This window comes from Calliopsis andreniformis, chromosome 5, assembly GCF_051401765.1.
Source record: "Calliopsis andreniformis isolate RMS-2024a chromosome 5, iyCalAndr_principal, whole genome shotgun sequence".
Classification (NCBI taxonomy): Eukaryota; Metazoa; Arthropoda; class Insecta; order Hymenoptera; family Andrenidae; genus Calliopsis; species Calliopsis andreniformis.
Window position 1 is genome coordinate 7115227 of NC_135066.1, and position 21136 is coordinate 7136362.

At 38.9% G+C, this 21136-nt stretch overlaps 3 protein-coding genes across 13 annotated transcripts; 2 read left to right on the forward strand and 1 right to left on the reverse strand.

Annotated features, from left to right (window-relative positions):
* Positions 1-253: 253 nt before the first annotated feature.
* LOC143179363 (uncharacterized) lies at positions 254-6066 on the forward strand. 2 transcript variants are annotated; one of them, XM_076378554.1, is made up of 5 exons: positions 254-387; positions 696-748; positions 966-1046; positions 1131-1351; positions 1955-6066. In XM_076378554.1, the coding sequence occupies exons 1-5, from the start codon at positions 325-327 to the stop codon at positions 3196-3198; spliced, it is 1662 nt and encodes a 553-aa protein (XP_076234669.1). In that variant the 5' UTR covers positions 254-324; the 3' UTR covers positions 3199-6066. The 2 variants fall into 2 exon arrangements, with proteins under 2 accessions (XP_076234669.1, XP_076234670.1); XM_076378555.1 differs by lacking the exon at positions 696-748 and having other exon boundaries at positions 334-387.
* Positions 6067-7370: 1304 nt separating this feature from the next.
* On the forward strand, positions 7371-15769 carry Nep3 (M13 family metallopeptidase neprilysin 3). Of its 10 annotated transcripts, none has more exons than XM_076378163.1 (13): positions 7371-7535; positions 10856-10969; positions 11469-11652; positions 11735-11941; positions 12235-12515; positions 13009-13107; positions 13196-13366; positions 13798-13946; positions 14018-14240; positions 14297-14756; positions 15057-15146; positions 15365-15504; positions 15593-15769. In XM_076378163.1, exons 1-13 carry the CDS (start codon positions 7524-7526, stop codon positions 15767-15769), a joined length of 2307 nt encoding a protein of 768 aa, XP_076234278.1. In that variant the 5' UTR covers positions 7371-7523. The 10 variants fall into 10 exon arrangements, with proteins under 10 accessions (XP_076234278.1, XP_076234269.1, XP_076234277.1 ...); XM_076378154.1 differs by having other exon boundaries at positions 7374-7535; positions 15000-15146; XM_076378162.1 differs by having other exon boundaries at positions 7374-7535; positions 11496-11652; positions 15000-15146.
* A 2197-nt stretch (positions 15770-17966) lies between these two features.
* On the reverse strand, positions 17967-20667 carry LOC143179596 (uncharacterized). The gene is made up of 13 exons (XM_076378911.1): positions 20599-20667; positions 20300-20521; positions 20133-20231; positions 20094-20097; positions 19985-20038; positions 19708-19934; positions 19619-19670; positions 19518-19587; positions 19337-19474; positions 18981-19216; positions 18702-18922; positions 18349-18638; positions 17967-18278 (listed from the first exon to the last, which is right to left on the reverse strand). The coding sequence occupies exons 1-13, from the start codon at positions 20665-20667 to the stop codon at positions 17978-17980; spliced, it is 1983 nt and encodes a 660-aa protein (XP_076235026.1). The 3' UTR covers positions 17967-17977.
* Positions 20668-21136: the final 469 nt, after the last annotated feature.

Consider the following 21136-nt stretch of genomic DNA (forward strand, 5'->3'; position numbering starts at 1 on the left):
AAGGATGATTTTAGAGAAATTAAATAAATTGGCATATGAACAATCTCATTTGGAAATGGTATAAGGAATTTTATCTCGGAAGTTTGAAAAATTTTCGGAATTTGAAACGTTTCATGGGTACCAACTTATCCAACTTATAACGTTGGCAACTCTGGTCACTACTATGACGTCATTGTGAAATTCCGAAATTGAAATCAATAAGTGGTGTGCAATGTTGTGTGCACATGACAGTCGGAGCGAAATGGTGATTATGTCAAAACATCCTGTCAGAGCGCTCCGTTTTTCCTCGTTAGGAGTGAAAGTGTGAAATTATTTATCGAGGAGATGGCGAGGAACACGAAGAAAAAGCTGGCGATATTCGCCGGAACGTCGAAGTGCTTAATATACGTGAGTGAACTGTTTTCTTTCTCTTGCGTTCGGGTCCGATTACTTTGCTTTCAAATATCGAACGTAAGAGTGACCTTTTTCGTTACTTTAATCGCGTAATATTCACATTAAACGTTCGATCGTTTAAACGTCTTGCATTTAGGGGTTCACGGACGATCGATACGCTGCGATTCGATCTATTCGAGTATTATGAAAATTCACCCCCTGTCGCCGTTTCATAATAATCTTACTTAAGTACTTTAATCTGCATAATGGGCCCGCAAATATTATTAGTCCACTAACTGTTTTAAAACGCTAACTTCTTTTAGGCAGAAGCAAAATATTGTACCCCTGAAATGCCTGGAGAAATAAAATACTATGAGTGAGTTTCATACATGTAAATCTATGTTTATTTTATAAGTCTAGGATGCGTGTTATAATATGGGATTGCATCACAATTTAATAACGTTTCAAATTTCAACTTCTATCATTTGAATTTTTAAAATTAAGCAACTCGTTTTATAAATATTTTTTAATCACATTTTTTTAGTGAAATTATAAAATAATATAGTGATTGTTTAAAAACGCAATTGTTTTAGGTGTTCTAGAACTGAATATTGTTGCGGTATTGGATGTTGCGTGTCACCTGGACTCCACTTCCATCACTTATGGTATTATTGGTAAGTCGAAAGCTTTTAAATGCTTTTTCACTTTTTTTTGCTAGAAAGCCACGACTCGGAAATTTATACAATCTTTCTTTACAGGATACTGGTTATAATCATGTTCCTGGTGTGTTCTGGTGGCGGCTGGTGGTATCGATATTGGTTACAAGGGAGGTACAGGGCGGCTGCATCGGCGATTCCAAACAGGGCTTCCAATGCGCGGGCTCAAAATGCTCTTCGGGGTCCGACATGTCAGGGTCAGAGAGCTCGCATCACTTACAATTCAGCAAGAAATACCGTATTGTTGCAACGTATGTGGAAAGGCTAGTATACTTTCATTGCAATGTAATGTATTTTCAACAAATTAATGCTTAATTTCGGGCGAAACACCTTTCGTCAACGTGAAATTGTGAAACCGTTCGAATAATTATGAGCATTAGTGTACTACTGTAATACAACATGCAATGCAACTCAATTCTCGTATATAGGGTGTATCAGAAATGTAGCACATTTGTGGAGGCTAGATTCTTGACACGAAGATAATGAAAAAAGTTCATGTGCACGCGTATCCGGAAACGCTTAGTTTTTTAGTTATACATAATTTTGTATTGTGTACGGTGTGATACTTTCTTCGAAATTCATGAGTTCATGACTGTGTGTCACTCATTTAAAATACCAGAATATCTTTGGGCCTAGTAAGACCTTAAAGAGAATAGTACACCGTGCAGGCAAGTAAAATGGGTCAGCATTTTAGGCAATATAAAATGCTGTATAACTAAAAAACTATGCTTTTGTAAACGTATGCGAATTTGAATTTTTTTTCATTGCTTCGTGTTTAGAACCTATCCTTTAAAAATGTCGCACATGTTTTGAAACACCCTGTATTCCTTAATCATTCTATTTGTAAGAATGCATTGTACTTGCAGGCCCTCAAAGGAATGGAGGTGTGCCTGCATACAATGGTAACGCGACCACGTCGACGCATTATCAGAACATGAGCGTTGTGTTAAACGACGCGAACTGTCCGTACTACCAATTGTACGGTCCACCTCCAAGCTATGAGACTGTGATAGCTCAAACACGCGGTAAGATATCGAATCTGACGTCGCCGGAACCCTCGAACGCGAGAATCAACGTGCAATCGCCGAGCGTTATGCCGAATTCGAGTGTGCCCCAATGTTTCTCGTACGCGTGTAATCCTTCTGCGAGACTGAACGGTGGTTTGGACCAAGCCCCGCAATACCAGAACGGAAGCGTGAGTCCCCGACAGATGGACAACCCAGAAGCTATTCCTTTCGCGCGTTTTGCGCAGTACTGTGTCACAGATACAGGAGCGATAAGGCAAAACGTGTGCGTTCCTTTCAACTACCAGGGGCAACCTTTCCTCCCCGCGGACAGCTTCAATCGCATGTACCAGGGTACCTCCGCCAATTATGTTCCGTATCCGATGGACAAATCGTCGGACTCTTCGGACCCGGAGAATCAGAATTTCGAAGTGCCGAACATGGACAGGTACATGATGGTGAACATGGAGTGTACAGCGGGTAGCAGTAGAGAACAGAGTCTCTGGCACTCGAGTGATCGATCGGCGTCCAGAGTGTATGGTACAGTGGATAAGGATATGAGTGAGAGGGTTGAGAAAAATGGGGAGCAGCAGAGGCAGAATGAATCGGAGGTTGTAGCAGGGCTCTCTTCGGTGTCAGAGACCGAGGGTACTTGCGCGAATGAATCCAAGTCTACTATGAACTCCTCGGAGGACCTCGAACGGTCAGAGTTCTCGAGGAATCGTCGAGTTTATGGTGGATCCTTAAAAGTAACCGGTAGGTACGCCGGTAAAGAGAAGGACGAAGAGTATTCTGTTCAGAAGGCTTTCTCGAAAACTTTGCCTCACTCGTGCGACGGTCTTATCAATACAGAGCCGATGGAATCAAGCACTGGCGCATCCCGCAATGTAAGCCCTGTAGAAGGTACGACTAACGCTAGTGCGAGCTCTTTTCAATCAAATCCATCCAATAATGTGATATTAGGGTCTTTCGTTTCTGACGGCGCGACCTCCTTGCCGGAGAACGACGGGAACGAGGAGAAGCGTCGTCCTCGTCTCGTGAACGCCAGTACAAATTCTGATCTTGAAAGTAAACATAGATTAGACAGATCGAAATCGTTGGACTGAGCACCGCGAACACTTTACTGCCGCACGGTGCTTATTCTTGTATACACGTTATTGTACGGATTCGCGTCAAGCACTGTCGCGAAGCCGTTAGCTGGAAACTCCCGTCGAAAATGTTCCATCCCGCCAAGGTTTTCCTGCAATCGATTTAACAAAACGAGCGCAGTATTATTTTTTTAAAGGGTTCTGTGAGAACGATGTATTTATTGAGTCTAAGAGAGAAAGACATTCGACGTTGTACCTATATGCTTGTTGATCCTGCCCGTTTTCCAATTTACCTGCTATCTACGATACGAGTCTTGCCGCGTTATACTTGAGACGTTTTCTATTCGAAGTAGCCTCGTTGTTCTGGATAAACGCGTCGCGAATGCAGGGCCAGAGCCGAGAACGAAACGCGTTTAATATTTAAATGCGACAATTCGTCTGCGTTTCAGTTTGTATCTCGTACTCTCGTATACGATACTGCCAGAAACCTTTAGTCAAAAACAACTTTTCTTGTAACTCCAATGGTTTTGAGTGAACGTCATTCATTTAACGCGCACTCAATTACGTTGATAACGTCCCTGTTTTTAATAAATGGGCTCAACTAACTCCAGTTACGCACAAAACCGTCGATTGACTTGGTCATCCTACATTAATATCGGTATGCCAATAACTCGTTAGCGGGCACCTTTTTCTAATCTTCGCACATTGTCGCACGTTTACGAACCACAAAACTTTTTAATATAAAGTATTCTATTTAATAGAAAGGAAATTTTACCGAGCATCTCTTCTTACGTGTCGTGTATTCTCAATAATAAGAAATATGCGATTTTGTGTCCGATGGTGCTGAACCGATGATTTGAGTGTTCCGTTCTCACGGGGAGAGGTCCAACTTTACCATGTTTCAATCTATCCTAATTTTTTGCCTATAAGTGATATACATATCTATAATTGTAAAGCAATATGACATAAGTCACGTTTCCATCAAAGTTAAATTTGAGCCTTGATTGAAGTTTAAAATATCCAATTTGTATGTTTAGTAGACGGAAAATGAAATAAATGAACTTTATTCTTTAAAAGTAAGAATATATATAGTGAAACACTAAATAGTTTAAAATATAGAGTTGATGTTCAAAACTTTAAACGCTATCCTTTCAAGAATAAAAGCATATGACTTATGTCGTTTTACCTCGCAATAATTATAAACGTGTCACAGTAATTGTTTACGTGGAATATTATTATCAATATTAAGTTGCAAGTATGAGATAAGTGTAATTAAAGTTTGGTCTATTTCACATGGCAGAGGAAAGCACTGCGTCCTTCATTGCGCATTGCGGTGTTATAATTTTGTTAAAAGCCACGCGTGACGTAATATTTTAGTTAATGCAATGTATTTTAATGAAACACAGATTGTGTTTAATTAAGGTGTTTATAAATTCAAGGTTTACCCTTGCAATACGATTCCGGAGTCACTGGTAACTCGCCGTTGTGAGTCAGAAATGACTCTGGCTTCGGATCAGTAATGCGAGGATTACAGTAACATGAAAAAAACATGAAAAAACAGAATTCAATCATGTAAATTCATTACACAAAATAGTGAATGAAACGATACGTTTACGCAACTTTGTGGCTTAATGAGTTAAGGTAATATTTCAAACGATAGTCGTCAAGTATTAAAAAGGTATCTCGATATGAACGTATCATTCCACCGCGACAAGTACTTCAAACTTTAATTACATTTTTCACATATATAAAATTGATTATTGTCAGATAAAATCAGAGCACATCGTTAAACGTTCTCACGCGTGTCCTTTCACACGCATGTTAATTCAATCTCCGATATTTAAGGATTAAACGGATCTCCTTCGAAGCGCAGCAAGCTATCATTGACGCACTTAATTTTAAGATATGTAATTTACGAAAGAGTCTCTAGTTTGTTTACAACTATAGCCGTATTGGACGAGGCGAGAAACGGGTAGAAACAGTGTTCGGTGAAAGTTACGTTTTAATCGATCTCTACGGGTCACGACAGCTTGCAAACGCATTTTCCTTTTCTTCGAACTATCTGTCGTTTTCAGATCGTACTTCTTTTATGATGTCTATGGATCACGTGAATCGACTTCGTTAGTGCTGTTTGGAAAAAGAGCTGAGATTGAATGGAAGTGTTAAATTTTTATTTGTATAATGAAATCTATTTATTGGAACTTTTCTCTAACGAATTTTAAATAAACAGGGAATTTTTAGTTATCCAGTCGCAAGGAAAACTTTAATTTTGCTTTGATAAGGTAAAACTTCAAGCTGTATCGGAATCGTAATTTGTTTCCTATCGAGCCTATCCTATTTTTAATCTCTTTACTCCTCGATGCCGAGATCAATAAGTTTCACGAATTTAATCTCTTTCAAGATAAATCATACGAACCTTATTTTTAAAATAACGATCATTATATATTTATATTTAACTTATTTATTATTTAGAACGTATTAATTTATATTATCTGTTAAATATTACAATGAAGTTACAATGAAGTTAAACTTTTCATACAAAAAGTGAACTCCAGACTGAGAAGAAACGAGTTGAAAGCTAAAAGTCCGTAAATAGCCTGCTCTTAGAACCGTTAACAGCTACATTCAGTACTTGGTAAAGAGGATCGGTGATTGAGCGTGGAATCACGATTTAAACAGTTTAAACGATTCCCTGAAAGCTGTACGGGGGTCGTTGCAGCATACATTTACTTTTTCACAGCACGAACGTAGCCGAGCGTGAAAACCAACGCGCCGCATCGCGTTTGTGAGTTTCTGACTAAGTTTTCGATTGTAACAGCGGTCCAAAGAAACAGCGTATGTGCCAATAACAAGTCCGTTAGATAAATCTATCGGGTAGAGCGAGTCAGTCGATTTCGTGGAAGCAAGCTACTCGATTTCGCAGCCAAGGTGTTTAGCTTAAAAGAGGAAAAAAGAAGAGTTATATATATATATTATATACATACGTGCATATATACATATATATATATATATATATACACACATACACAATTATTTTTTGTAACCGATCCTAAGGGACGGGCCGTTTTGACTGTCCGCCAGAATGAGTATTATAACGCGTAAGATAAATAATAACGAGTATTGCTCCGGATCCATGGGGTCTTCTATAGATTCAGGAATCACTATATTTTGTGTGCGTGCATAGTCTGCGTGTTACATAGCTTTAACGATAACTAGTCCGAATGATCCTCTTACCGTAACGTGCAATCATATTCGTATTACCATACTGTAAGATATAATGTACCTAAACGAGCGGAGGGATGTCTTTCTGAAATAAAGACGAAATATTTATTCACGTAACAGTGTACAATATGACGAACGTCTCGGCTACTTTCAGTTCTGTTTTTAAAATCTTCACGTGAAGAGGTTACGCTTAATTGGAGATTTAAGTTATTCATGGCTTCTTTGAAAGTTTATTGCAACTAGATCATGTTTTAAAAATTTGTCCTTTTATTACATACGTAAAAGTACAATATTTGTAGAGTAAAAACACATTTTTAATTTTTTTACTTTAAGGGAGGGCAACCACTGGACCGGCTAAGAATAAGGCTATTTCCAAGAATTTGTTTGGGCAAATTTAAAAGTTTTTCTGGAAAATTTTTAATGCTTTAACAAGCACATTTCTTCTAAAAATTTCATGTAAGAATATTAATTATGGTAGGCATAGTGGGAGTTAGCGCGGGAGGCCTTCGAAAATTGATTGAAAATGGGCGGATGAGCAAAACTTCATTGCAAGTTCTGACCATACTTCGTCCGCTTATCCCATTTATTGCGACATGGTAACTCATTACCGATCGCGCAAGTAACACTCACCGCGATTAAAACGTAGAAAATAGAAGGTTCAAACATAAATCGCGCTCGTTACGCGATTAACCACGAACACGGATAATTGTTGTTAACGCAGTATTGATAAACCGAGCGAGGAACGTGGGCTGCGATGGTAAACAGCAGTCGGCGAGCACGAGGTGACGGTAAGAGATGGCAGGTGCACCCGGCAGGCCCGAAGGAAATCAATATGAAGAGGATTGGTAGGGGGGTTGAGGTGCGTCGAAGCATCCCCATGAGAGACAGCCACGCAAAACGAGGCATACATACACCGATATAGCAGCGGAGCTGTGACAAAAATCACTGGAAGATGTCATAGTCTCGCGTACGAGCGTAGTTTCGTGTGACACCTCTTTTCTCCTCGGTCTGTCATTCACCCTTTCCTTTTCCCTTCCGTCTCTGGGACTTGCTCCCTCCCGATTCAGCGCAATCAATAATTAAAGTGATAGTGCGGTGATTACGCGATCGTGCCGGGCAAGATGTCGGTGGAGGTGAGTGTTGCGACTCGGAATAAGCACGATTACCCCAATTACAATAGTAGGGATGGTACTTTAGATCTCAAGCTGCATCGTTCATTCCACTAGGTTGGAGAGTATCTTTGATGCTGCGTATTCTTGCAATAAAACATTATAAAAGATCGTTCATGTTAATTAGTTCCTTGAAGTACGCGCTCTTCCCACAGGTGTATTATAAATAATAACGATGCCAAGCATATTGATGGTGATCTTGAACCGGGTTGTGACTCATCAGACCACGATCAGACTCTGTTATTAATATTGTGATTTCTTGAGGCAAAATCATTATAATTATTTAATTACAAAGATAACAAATGTAAATACTGGCTATCAACATTCAATACGCAGCATTTGGGTAATGAATCACGAATCGGGAGATAAATGAATAAGTAGTACGTGTTGCTTTTGCGATGGGCGGGTAATGGGACGATTATACACGCGTTGAATTTATCATTCGGTTTGGACATTTATCGTAACCTGGTTGTCAACGTTGAAAAAAGGATGCAAGCCGTCGGGAAAATTATTATTATTATTATTCATTTATTGATTTTACGGGATAAAACCTTTTGATAGATAGAAATATGAAGAGAACAATTGTGAGAATACAGACTAAAGTAAAACTAGGGAGTATAAGAGAATGCAATAAAGTAGGATAGAAAAATGATATAAGAAATAATATACGGGGTGTCCCAGTTTTTATGTGCGAAACTTTATCAGTATATTCCACAGGCCTAGATAAGAGAAAACATATTATATGAACATAATATTCCATTTCAAAATGTTCCATTTCAAAATGGTCACCATTATGAGTAATACAAGATAAACAGTGGCACTAGAACATTAGTTGCATTTATAAATTTAGATAAAAATTGATATCAGTAGTAACAATTAGTATCAAATAAATGTAATAATTACTATTCAACAAAAATTAGTATTTGTCGAGCGCTGATAGTGAACATAACTCGCATAAAACTGCATATCGGTTGGGATTTTGTAATTTTGTTTATAACTTTTTAATAAAGCGTTAAACAACCTATGTTCACGCAACATTTTTTTCTTATCTAGACTCACAAATCTTATCTACTGACAAAGTTTCGCACATTAAAACTAGGACACTATCTATAATGCCAGGATCGCTCTACAATGCATCAAATTATCAAAATAGTTCCTCTTTCCTCCATTGTTTAATCTTCGGATGTCAAAAGATACAGTATCCAGAGCAGAAAAGATGCAAATTGTATTAAAGGCGCCACAAGTGTCTGTTTCCTGTCAGAACGCTCATAGACGAGTCGGTTAGCTCAATTGCTTACGCGTGCGCGTACTCACGCGGATCCTCGTGTATACACGCGTGCAGGCTGCTTGCAGTCCGAACACGAGTCTCGCCACGCTTCACTCGTAACCGAGCTGCCTGACCATCGTCTTCGTCTTGTCGACCACCAACCTGTTAAGTTAATTAATACCGAGACTTGACACGGAAACGTGCTTAAAGATACGCCGCGAGCGCATCGAGTCGCGTGTAATTGAGTTCCGCGCGTCGCACAGTGGGGCCAGTGTGGAAAAGACCCTAAAGTCTAATAGTTCTATTTTAGTGTATCGATCGCTATATTTTGATAAGCAATATTCCAAAGTATTTAATTGTGCAAATAGATATGCCTTTTGTACATTAGTTATGAAATAACATTGAGTAGAAGTTACCCTTCCGTATGATATGCTGTCTTATAATGTTCATTCATTATTTCTTGAATGTCTGTAGATATTTACATGCTCGGAATCATACTATTCAGCTTGAAATAGGCAAAAATTCAAGTTGTTCCAAATTGTCTTAGGAATACCAAAAAAGCTCCATGTTCCTCCAAGCTCTTGATAGTACTGTTTGAAAGCGTATACTATCTACTAATAGTCCTGTAAAACTTGCCTGCTACTTTTCGCTACTTCAGCTGTTACTGATAAATAATTATAGAACGCTATGCATACAAATTTGAATGAACTTCGATCGAGGCATTTACATAGGAATTGCGAAGAAAACCTTGTAATTCGATGTTTCTCAATATTTTTTAGTATTTATGTTCATATTACTTGTTAATATTTCAATGTTATATGGACTGTAATACAGTCCTACTGTAATACTAGTTTACTACATAAATTGTTATTCTCTTTATTTGCCTTCATTTTGTAGTCATTACTGTCCATATAACGTCGAACTACTAAACAGTAACATAAAAAGAAAGTATCAAAAGATATTAAGAAATATCGCAGATATGATGTTTTTTCCACGATACTTATATAAACGGTCCCACTGTGCGTCGTAGGATCGACGAAGCAGAGAGACACAGCGGGCAGCTTCCTTATCAGGCAACCAAAAAGCTTCCCTCGTCGACGGAGCATCGGGTCTTCGTGATAGCGTAATCTCGCAGATTACGCTCAGTCCGATGCATGAAAGCGTGCCGTGAGGACCTCCAGAGCTCGCACCGACTTCATACGGAAAGCTTCGCGCGGTTTGGGTGAACCACTTGTCGCAACAATGTTATTCGTGCGGCCCAACTAGGCCGAGCGACCCTGGTACTCGCTTCGCCGTCACGGCGAGTCGAGGATACGTATTTTTAGTGTGGGCTAAAACCGTGTCACCATCGCGGCAATTCCGCCGACAGTATTTCCACTTTGCCGCAAACGCGTGCATCTCGAGGCACATCTCGTCGCGGGACTCCGTTCCGCCTTGGGTACTCTACTTCTTAGCGTGAGAATCGATTCGATGGTCTTCAATGGAAGCATTCCGGCAAAAACGGTGTTCTATTGGCGTTGCGACAGCTGGGGTCGCGTCCTTTGACGTCTTCAACGCGTTTCTGCGTCATAGAGCGTGCTTACGATGATCTAATAGAGCTGACGGCGGTTTACGAAGAAAACAAGAGGTTTAGCAATGTGGGCCAACGCGGAGGCACGCGAGCACAGTTGATGGAGCAGAGGCTCTAGATCAGGGATATTACAGCGTTTGAGAACTGTTTCGTAGGGAGGGATAAGTGCGAATCGTGGTAGTACCTGGAGATAAAAGTATTGACGAAAACTGCGTGGAGTCCTCCAGTAGCCTCAGTAACGTTATCATTGAGATAATAACTATGTATCAGGCGCGGTTCTGGTAATTCGCTAGGGGGCAGATTTATGGGTTACTAAATATGTATATCTGGCGTATTTGATATCGTGTAACTACGAGGTTGTACACAGTGGTTCTTTTGTCTGTATTGGGAAGCAGTATCAGTCGTTTCTATGTATTCTAGCTATAACATTTGTCATCTTTTTCATAGATGATGATGTACAAGCAGGCGGAGTTCGAGGACGAGGACAGTAACAGTATTGGATCTGTGGCTTTGAACAGCGAGGGCATAAGCACATCCTCCACGCATATAAGATATTGTTCGGTACGTTAACATCTGGAGCAGGTATCAGTAATGTTTAACACTTTGGCTTCCATGCTATATTTGCTAGAAATTTTCATGCTAAAATTAGTATGTAACGTGACCTTATTTTGACACAAAACTGCGTTAAAATATTATTTCTTTTATTATATAATATAAATAGTATTACTAGTATGTTTGTACTATATACGGTATAAAGTGAAAGAGTCATCCATGTGGCAGTGAAAGTACTAAATACAGAAATTGCTGACTTTTTGCAATTAAGATATACTATTGCAATTGTATACAAGATCATTCAGAAAGCTAATATATTATAGTAAAAGTACTTATTTAGTTCAATTACTTTTTCTTAACTTGTTATATATTTATAAATATCATTTCTATAATTATAAAGGTAGAATTAAAATGCCTAACAAACGCTATGAACTTTCGAATGGTCTAATATTTAAGAGATACTGTTGCGATGTAGAGATAGAATTATAGAGAATTCTATCTATTTTAGCCGCGATACAGTCTTCGTTTCATGCAGGGGACGTCGCTATGGAGAGCAAGAAGTGCACTAGAGAGATGCCTTTTTATTATCTGTGCGATTCTCTTATTGATGGTCGTGCTGCTGTCGATAGTAATTAGCAGTAAGAATGGTTGGGACGAGTCGCAGATACTCCACGTGACTTCTCACGGAGAAGGTACCACGATTATTTACAAAATCGGTTCATTATATGAATAGCGTAGAGGAATTTTCGTGGAACGACGAATATTTTTTTTTAGATACTTACTGTCTAACGAAGCATTGCGTCACCGTTGCGGCGTCCATCATAAATAGCATCGATCATTCCGCCGATCCGTGCGAAGACTTCTACCAATACGCTTGCGGCGGGTGGATCAAGAAGAATCCTATCCCAGATGGCAACAGCATGTGGGAAACGTTTGGCAAACTGGAGCAAGAAAATCAGCTGGTTGTCAAGAACGTACTTGGTAATCCACTTAGAAACTTTTTAAGGGTCAATGCATTCTATATCTTTTGAGTCCCGATATTTAGAAGGAGCGAATTTTCATTGATTATTTTGCAATTTCATGATGACAGACCTATATTAAAAAGAGTTTATAGTTTTCGTCTTATAGTTTAAAATTAATTAAACAAAAACTATAGTACGTGTCATTTAAGAAATTTTCGCATGAATTTATTTGTATGTAAATCTATATTGTAGGACTGAGTATTCTTTATTAGTAAATTATAGAAATATAGATATTTATTTCCGTTTCAACAGAAAAACCATTCAACGAGATGAAATCGAAGGCCGAGAGGAAGGCGAAATATTATTTTCTATCTTGCATGGACGCGAATGATACCATCGAGACCCTTGGCGCGAAACCGCTGCTGGACCTGCTGGATACAGTAGGTGGCTGGAACATTTCCGGGAAATTCAATCTGAGCACGTGGTCCTTGCAAAATAGCATGCATATTCTGCAAAACGTTTATAACATGGACGGCTTGTTTACATGGGTGGTGAACGAAGACGATCGAAATAGTACCAGGCACATTATACAAGTAAGGCTCCTTGAGAGATCTTTCCAAGCACTAAAAGCGTGACGCTTTGCTTAAGGTCAAGCGTGCACTTCCGCTTTACTTTAGTGTTATTGAGATGACTGAGAGGAAATTCAAATTTCAAAGTTTATTTATATTTCAAAGTTTATGTGGCTATACCTAATTGTTTCTTCCAGTAGTTACAATTTTTCAGTTATTATTTTTCTTTACTTCTACTAAAGAACTTCGAACTAAATTTTGATGTTATTCATCATTATCTCTTTTTCAATGTGAATCAACATTTTTTGAAGTTCAGTTGAGGTGTTACTTCTGAGTAGCTTTTAAATACCTATAATAAAATATATCTGGTCTATAAGAAATATATCTAAGTAAGCTCAGAGCTACTATTTTCTAACAAAAACGGGGTGAGGTGTTACTAAGCGAACTTGAATTTACTTAGTTATCTAAACGATATTGTCAGTCTGTGTTGAACTTAATGGAACCGCTTCTTTTCAAGATCGATCAAGGAGGCTTGACACTGCCGTCCATCGAGAACTACATCAACGTCACCGAGCACGACAAAGTGTTGACAGCTTATCTGGAGTATATGACGAAGGTACAACAGCGACGATGATCGCTTGTCACGTTTCATTCACAATCCCGCAGCTAGTGAATCGAGTATAGGTGCTCGTACATGTTTGCAGATCGGCGTGCTGTTAGGTGGCGAGGAGAACTCGACGAGGAAACAGATGCAGGCTGTAATAGACTTCGAGACGAAGTTGGCACAGATCATGGCACCTCCAGAAGAGCGTAGAGACGAGGAGAAGCTTTATAACTTGATGTCGTTGGGCGAACTTCAATGTAAAGCACCCTTCGTAAGCAACACTTTTACTGTCAAGAATTCCACTTGAAACAAATAGCGACTATAAAGTGTTCACTGTATCGGTATCCACGATTTTATTACTTACAGTAATGCAACAAGAGAATGCTGTAGAGGGCGATGTACATGAAAAGCGATAACTCAAAATTTTTTAAAATGTTGGTGATATAAGAAAATATTATTAGGCATATTATATTGAGCTATATTAGGAATTTTATTCTTTTTGTTTTGTTTATGTTATAAACAAAACCCCACTTGAATACACATCGTCGATCGTATGGAAAGAATTCGAAAATTGCTTGTCCTCCTTGATGGATTAATTTTGCATTGATAGTTATAACATGTCCTTGGTGCATCATTGTGAATTATTTAAAAAATCGTGGATTCCACTGTAGACATCTTGTACAAATACCAACATAATTTTAGATGTCCTGGGTCGACTACTTTCAAAATGCAACGCGTCTCGTTAACAAGAAGGTCAATAACAAAACGATGATCGTGAATTTTGCTCCGGAATATTTCGTCAAGTTATCAAAGCTTGTTATAGGCTTAAACAAAACGGACGAAGGAAAAATGTTAGTTGGATCATGTTGCACATTATTCCATTGTTTTTTGTCTGTTTTTCTATCACAAGTTCTGTCCACAGAATATTGAATAACTACCTAGTTTGGCAGACTGTGAGAGCGCTAACTGGGTTTTTGTCGAAACCTTTTCGCGACGCTTACAAGGGTCTCAGGAAAGCCTTGATCGGATCGGAGGGACGTGAAGAGCAATGGCGTTACTGCGTCAGTGATACCAGCAGTGCCATGGGCTTTGCGATTGGAGCAATGTTCGTCAGAGAAGTTTTTCACGGGAAGAGTAAACCGAAGGTTCGTTAGTTATCGTAAAGATCGCGACTTCACTCTCTAATAGAAATTGATTCTAGGCAGAAGAGATGATTGATCAAGTGCGCAAAGCTTTTACGATGAATTTAAAAAACCTCGATTGGATGGATGCGGAGACGAGAAAAGCTGCTGAGGAAAAAGCCAACGCTATCACTGATATGATTGGTTTTCCTAATTTCGTCCTGAAGCCCTGCGAGCTGGACGAACGTTATAGAGATTTATCAGTCAAGCAGAATGAATATTTTCAGAATAACATACGGGTGAACAAGTACAATCTACGGAAAAATTTAGAGAAGCTAGATCAACCAGTGAACAAAAGTACTTGGATCATGACACCGTCCACTGTGAACGCTTACTACAGGCCGACCAAGAATCAAATGGTTTTCCCTGCTGGTATTCTACAGAGTCCATTCTACGATATGGCAAATCCTAACAGCTTGAATTTCGGCGGCATTGGAGTTGTTATGGGACACGAGTTAACTCATGCATTCGATGATCAAGGTACACTAAGAAATTTCTATATAGTGGATGGTTTTGTTTACGTGATGGAATAAAGGCTCCCTCAGATCAATGAGAGTTTTCCGCAACGGCAACGAATTCGCGGCGAATTAAGAAAACAGACATACGAATTGTTATCGGTGCGAAGAGGATACCACGAAAAATTCACAGCGAATTCGCTGCTGCTGTGGAAAATTCACGTTGGTTTATGGGAGACTTAATTGCTCGCGTTAACACGATTGCTAGGAAGGGAGTACGATTTACATGGAAATTTGAATCAATGGTGGAACAACGCTACGATAGAGAGGTTCAAGAATAGGACAGAGTGTTTCGTGGAACAGTACAACAATTTTGAAGTACAGGGCCGGCATGTGAACGGACGTCAGACTTTAGGTAACGTAGTCGCACGCGATTATATTTATACAGAGTGTGGTAGAAGGGATGGTACAGGGATTCTATGTGTAATAATAAATCGAAGATGAAGAATAACATTTCTTCGTGAGAAACTGAGTTTTCGAGAAATAGAAGACTTATTAGATTCTTGTACTATTCACTCTACTATATTTTTCAGTACATGAGTGACATAATATGTTCTTAAAATTCCTTCGTAGGAGAGAACATTGCCGACAATGGAGGCTTGAAGGCTGCATATCACGCGTATATTATGACGCCAAAAAGCTATGAAGATCAACTACCGTTACCTGGTCTTAATTTAACGCATCGTCAACTTTTTTTCTTGAATTTTGCCCAAGTAATTTTACCAGTCTGATTGCTAGCATCACTCAACTTTTTCTGAACTTTTTTAACTTGAAGTCACATTTGTAACTTTTTGCTGTCAGGTATGGTGCTCAGCCGTGACGCCCGAGGCGATAGCCCTTCAAATCGAGAAAGATTCTCATTGCCCGCCGAAATACAGAGTGATAGGACCGCTCCTCAATCTGCCGGAATTCTCCACAGAGTTCAACTGTTCAAAGGGTTCGCGAATGAATCCTGTTCACAAGTGTGAAGTGTGGTAACCTGCCACTTATCTGGAATGCGTCACAATGCAACGATTCGTTCGATCCTTGTGATATAGCGAACGAGTCGTCGTAGCTTCCGTCTATCCGACCAGAGAGTCTCTCCCTTTTGATTTAATTCGTACGATCATCCACGTTGTTTCATGGAAGATCGAATTACGTCGATCGATTGGGAGGCTGAATCTCTATCTGTGGTTAGTGATTTGAAGCAGAACTAGGACGATCAGCGTCCATGGGATGTCGCGGCATCCTTATGGAAGGAAAAGGAGTCGCGACTTGTCTTGTTTCTACCATGTGATTTTATCCGGGATGGTTCAGTACTTCCATTTGTCAGGTCTCTGATGATTGATTTAGGGGAGGGGTTGGCAAACTTTTTCGGAATAAGAATAACAAGTCAACAGGTAAAGTGGAGCGTGTACTTATTTATCAAGCAAAAGTCAGAAAAATCATATTTCTCTGAGAAGGTAGAAGTAATTATGGGCAAACAGGATTTATCGTACAATTGAGATTTATATAAAGGCTACTTTCAAGCTATGTAGTTTGCCAACCATTCAGGGGAAGAATCAATGAAAACCTGCCGAATCCGAATGTTTGCAACGAGTGTGGAAGGTGAAATTTTATACCGATTTAAATTCGAGGTTTCGAGTATTTCACTGTGGAGTCTTTGGCGCGATCGATGTCCCAGTTCTTTTGTTCGAGAGGTCGGCAGGATTCGCGCTCACGCGTGTGCAGGCACTAGGACCACTATATGTGTATGTGAATTATTACAGCTACTTTAATGCGCCCTTAAAGTGTCAGTTTTGTCGACTATAAGTATGTTCACCGTGGTTCATCGCGATTAGTTGAGGGAATTACTTGCCGAACCGACCGACATTACATTGTAAGCGAAAACACGTTTTTTATAAAGGACAAGTTATTTTTCACTTTTATACTTGAAAATCAGTATTATTCGATTGTCAGTCGATTCGAGTATACGAAAGCCTAAATAAAATTCTTGCGATACGCTTGCGCTTCCGGAACGTATAAGTCTTCAGTCTTATCTATTTAACAGTATACTACTTTCTTATAGACCAATGAAAAAAAACAGCCAAAGAGAAATTGCAACGAACGAAAGGCGTGATGGAACTAAAGCGGAAGGATATAATTGCTAGGATGGTCGATTTATTTTGTTTTACTCTTATCAGAGAGATTCTCAGCAATCTTGATGAGCCATGGCGATCGTTAAACGTGGTGCCGTAACTTCTGCAGGCAGGATCTAGCGTTAAGCTTAAGATGTTTAATTTTATATATAAGCTACGGGCTAGTTAGTGATGAATTAGTACGTTAATCTAAGAAAACGCGAGTTTGCGCACCGCGGATCAACGTCCGTGAAACAAAATATTTTTAAATGTGCTTAAGTGTATATTTTGTGTCTTGTGAGACTCGGTATCATAAGGGAATCAAAAAATATCTCCTTTTTTTTCATTCGCTAGAGAGTACACGAGAAAATGATACGGTATAGGTATCTATTAAATTATTATCTAATTTATGGAATTTATTTGTACAAAATGATGTCGATAGTAATTTTCCAAGCGTACGCTCGAGATCTTTTAATCGAACGATTGTAAAAAGGAGAAACAAGCCGCGGGGTCAATGTATTCCGAGATGAAAGTTGGTGCGATTCAACACGTCTTTCGAAATATAAGTACGTTACAAAATGATACGTCTATTAAGGATGTGTCACGAATTTTGATTTATTATTGTTTTGAAATATTGTTAAGTATATAGTTATGGTACAAGCAGAGAACTACTTTTGCAGATATTGTATGCTTTGAGCGTGGAAATATTTTTGAGCGATTCTTTTTATACTCATTTCACGATGAATGTGAAAAAATTTGACGGCAGCCACTTTTTTGTGTGTGTTATTTTTATAAACGAGAAAATTTGTTGATGTTGGAATATGAAAGATCGATTAAATAAATTTTCGTGCGTCGAGTGAATAGAGTCCTTAGAAAGCGACAATTGTTTCAACTGCGCCACTACTATTATACATTATTCGAGATATTTATTAATGACGCACGTATAAATCAAATAAAGAATGAATTCAGTAAGAATGGGATGACTTTGTCGATTGCAGGGTATAGAAGAATTCACTTGAAGCTTCCTAGCTTTCGATCAAATTTCATACGTTTACGTATTGTATCAGATGATCTAGTTTTATTTCTGTTTTTATGGTTTTGTTGCTGTATTTTGGAAAAATTTATTGAACTTCTCTGATACCCGTGATTCATCGGAATTATCGAATTTTGAGGACTGTTTTGTCACTTGTAATTTATACCAAACATTTTCCAAAACGCAGATAAAAGCACTGATTATTGCCATACTAATCAATCCCAAGAACAGCAGATGAATATGAGCGTATTCGACTGGTTGAAACGGTGACTGTTGGATTTTCGAGCTTTGTATTCCTTTAGGCATCCACTTCCTTTCGAGGTACTTCAATATACCAGCAGAATGAAAGCGCATCAAACTATCACACAAATTACAATATTTGTTTAAAAAAAATTTATCCAATTTTGTAGAAACCAAATATCACTCACTAGGTATCTATTATGTGTCGATGCTGTGCAAATCTACTATGCAGAAACGAGATTCTGAGATTCCAATAATGATTCGGTGTCTGAATAATATTACAAGTATGCTTCACATGTTGATAAATTGGTAGGAACACATCTGGAACTTCCAAGAAAGCCAAGCCAGGTTTGCACAGCTGAGTACGTAACGTACTACTATTTTTCATATCAGGGCAATTGATATTGACCAAATTTTTCCACTCCTTTCTCACATCGCCCCGTGGCGAACCATTCTGGAAAAGATGAATGAACACTGACTATCCTTTTACCGCGAAAGGATCGATTTATCGTCAAAGTGTGTAAATTAGAAAATTAGGTACCTCCGTAAAGTGGATATAGGCCCTGCTATCGTTCCTCACGCAAACAGAGTGACTTCTTTTTTGCAGCGCGTCTTCCAGACTGGTTAATGGAAAGGAACTCCCACGTATCGCTAGATAAGAGGTGAGCGTGCTGCTAAATCCTCCGGACAGCAACAATCCCGTTATTAAATGACATAAAACGATCAGCCGAAGTGGCCAAGACGCAGGCACTTTCTCGCATCCTGATAGAACATGTTAAACCTTATAAGAGCAATTGACCCAGGAGCATTACGACTCTACCTTGGCCACACAAGCTGCCTAGAACGACTAATAGATTGAAGGATGCTGAAGAAAACTCATAGTCGTTTTCCACATAATTTGCCTGCATCATTTTCTTCAGGTAATGTACCCCTAGGATCGTGGCGACCGTGACGAAAATGAAGATCAGAATGGTCAACCATAGTCTTCGGCTGAAGATGTTCGTGTACCATTGTTGCAAAACTTCTGTCCCATCAGATTGAACGAATAAAGAGTACCTACGATGGTGTGCGAGAACGAGAAGAATTTAGGTGCCATTTCAGAAGTTCTGAGCTTAAAATACTGATGAACACGATAAATATCGTGAAGACACATTTCATAAATTAAACGTGGCTTACGAGATGGTCGTAATCGGAGTGCTGTAAGCATAATAACCGGAGGTATCGGAATAAATCACCGTGGCCAACAGTAGTGCGTGAGCTTCTCCATTCATCAGCGTCTGGCTAGCTGACGGTCCCGCTTTTTGGTAAATCGTCCTGCATTTTCGACGAAGAAACGCCTTTATTACGGTACACGCACCAACCCGCCACTATTTTCTGATTCCCTTTGCCACCCCCGTTTTCCCTGCTGGTACTATACTTATACCTGTCTAGACGAATGAATCATGCGAGTATTTTGACCCAGCGGGTGTGGGTGGTACACGGAAAATTGGTCAAATTCTTCGTACGGTCCCTTAACAGGTACACACGCATATCATTCCGACGGTTACCGTAAAATTTAGATGAATGAACCGGCGTAACAGATGAAAAAAACACATTAACACCTTGATGGATGCTAAGTGATCTACAGTGAAAGCTCGAAGTACCAGAACACGATCCATTCCAGAAGACGGTTCGACTTTCGAGAGAAATTGTCCCATTTGAAATAATGTAAATTGATTTACTACGTTCAAGACCGCCAAATTGACACAATGCGTAATATCATATTGGTAAATATCTAATGATAAAATAAGTTCGATAGAAAAATGTTTTTAGTTATAATAATACATAGATTCAAACTTCGAAGTTCTAATAAATAATTATTCAATATTGAAATATAATCTAGAAGAAGCACACGCGATATTTTCAAAGAAAAAAATTAGTTTTGGTTAACTACAGTTCTGAACATTTATATTAAGATGGAAAGCAAGGATACGTACTTGAATCCTAAAGTTTCTTCTAAAGTTGTCCATATATCTCCCATAAAGCCAGTGACCCCAGTGTTATTCGAGTTTCTTAAAATATATGGATGCATCTGAAAACAACAATGCTGTAGTGTCGTAATTCTACAGTATTGAATTTTCGAAGTTTTTGAACAACTACATTATCTGCAGCGACGACAATGGAACGTCCTCTCAAGTCATTCGCCATTTTCACACTGCATACGATAGTGCCATTTAATTTCACAGCTTGTATTTCCTCGAATTCCTCTGTAAAACTGTTCCATCGCCAAATGTGTCCCGGTATAGTTTGAAAGATCCTCCTTTCTTCAGGGTTCTTCAGAAACCGGATGCACGTCTCGGCTGCAGTTAAGGCGAAGAGCGTCTACGAAGTTCACACTTATTTTAGAACGAAACTTAAGCTGTAACTTTCTTCTTTTTTCAGGAAAAGCCTGTGCTCACCACCAACAGGATAACGTTCATGCTGCCACAACCGTCTCGAACTACATTCAGTTTCATACGGTTCAGCATTTTCGAATAATGGGGTGACTAAGCATGCTTCTTTTGAAACACGTAATTGACAGGTTTCATGAGGGATGGTGAATTATTAATTATGTACTCTTTTCTCAGAAACAGGCACCATATTTGAGAAAAATGTTCGAGGTTTTTATGTTGAGTGTATAGGTGAAATGAATGAAGCTGATCGAAGTCGAGATCTTGATTACAGTCGGTAAAGTAAATTTTCTGCTATTTGTTGTAGCTTTTAATAGAAAAATTTGTAATTTCATAGGGAAAGTTCTAAGAAATTTCACCGAATTTTTATGTATGTATTTTCCCCCTTTTAAAGTTTGAATTTCAAAACCACTGAGAGTGCTTATGTTACCTCATAAAGCTATCTAATGAAATATAATTGAGATAACAGGTGGCCGGTTATATCATTTATGAGAATTATTAAAAAAAGAATATTCAGATTGATTAATTTTATTAAAAATTTTAGATT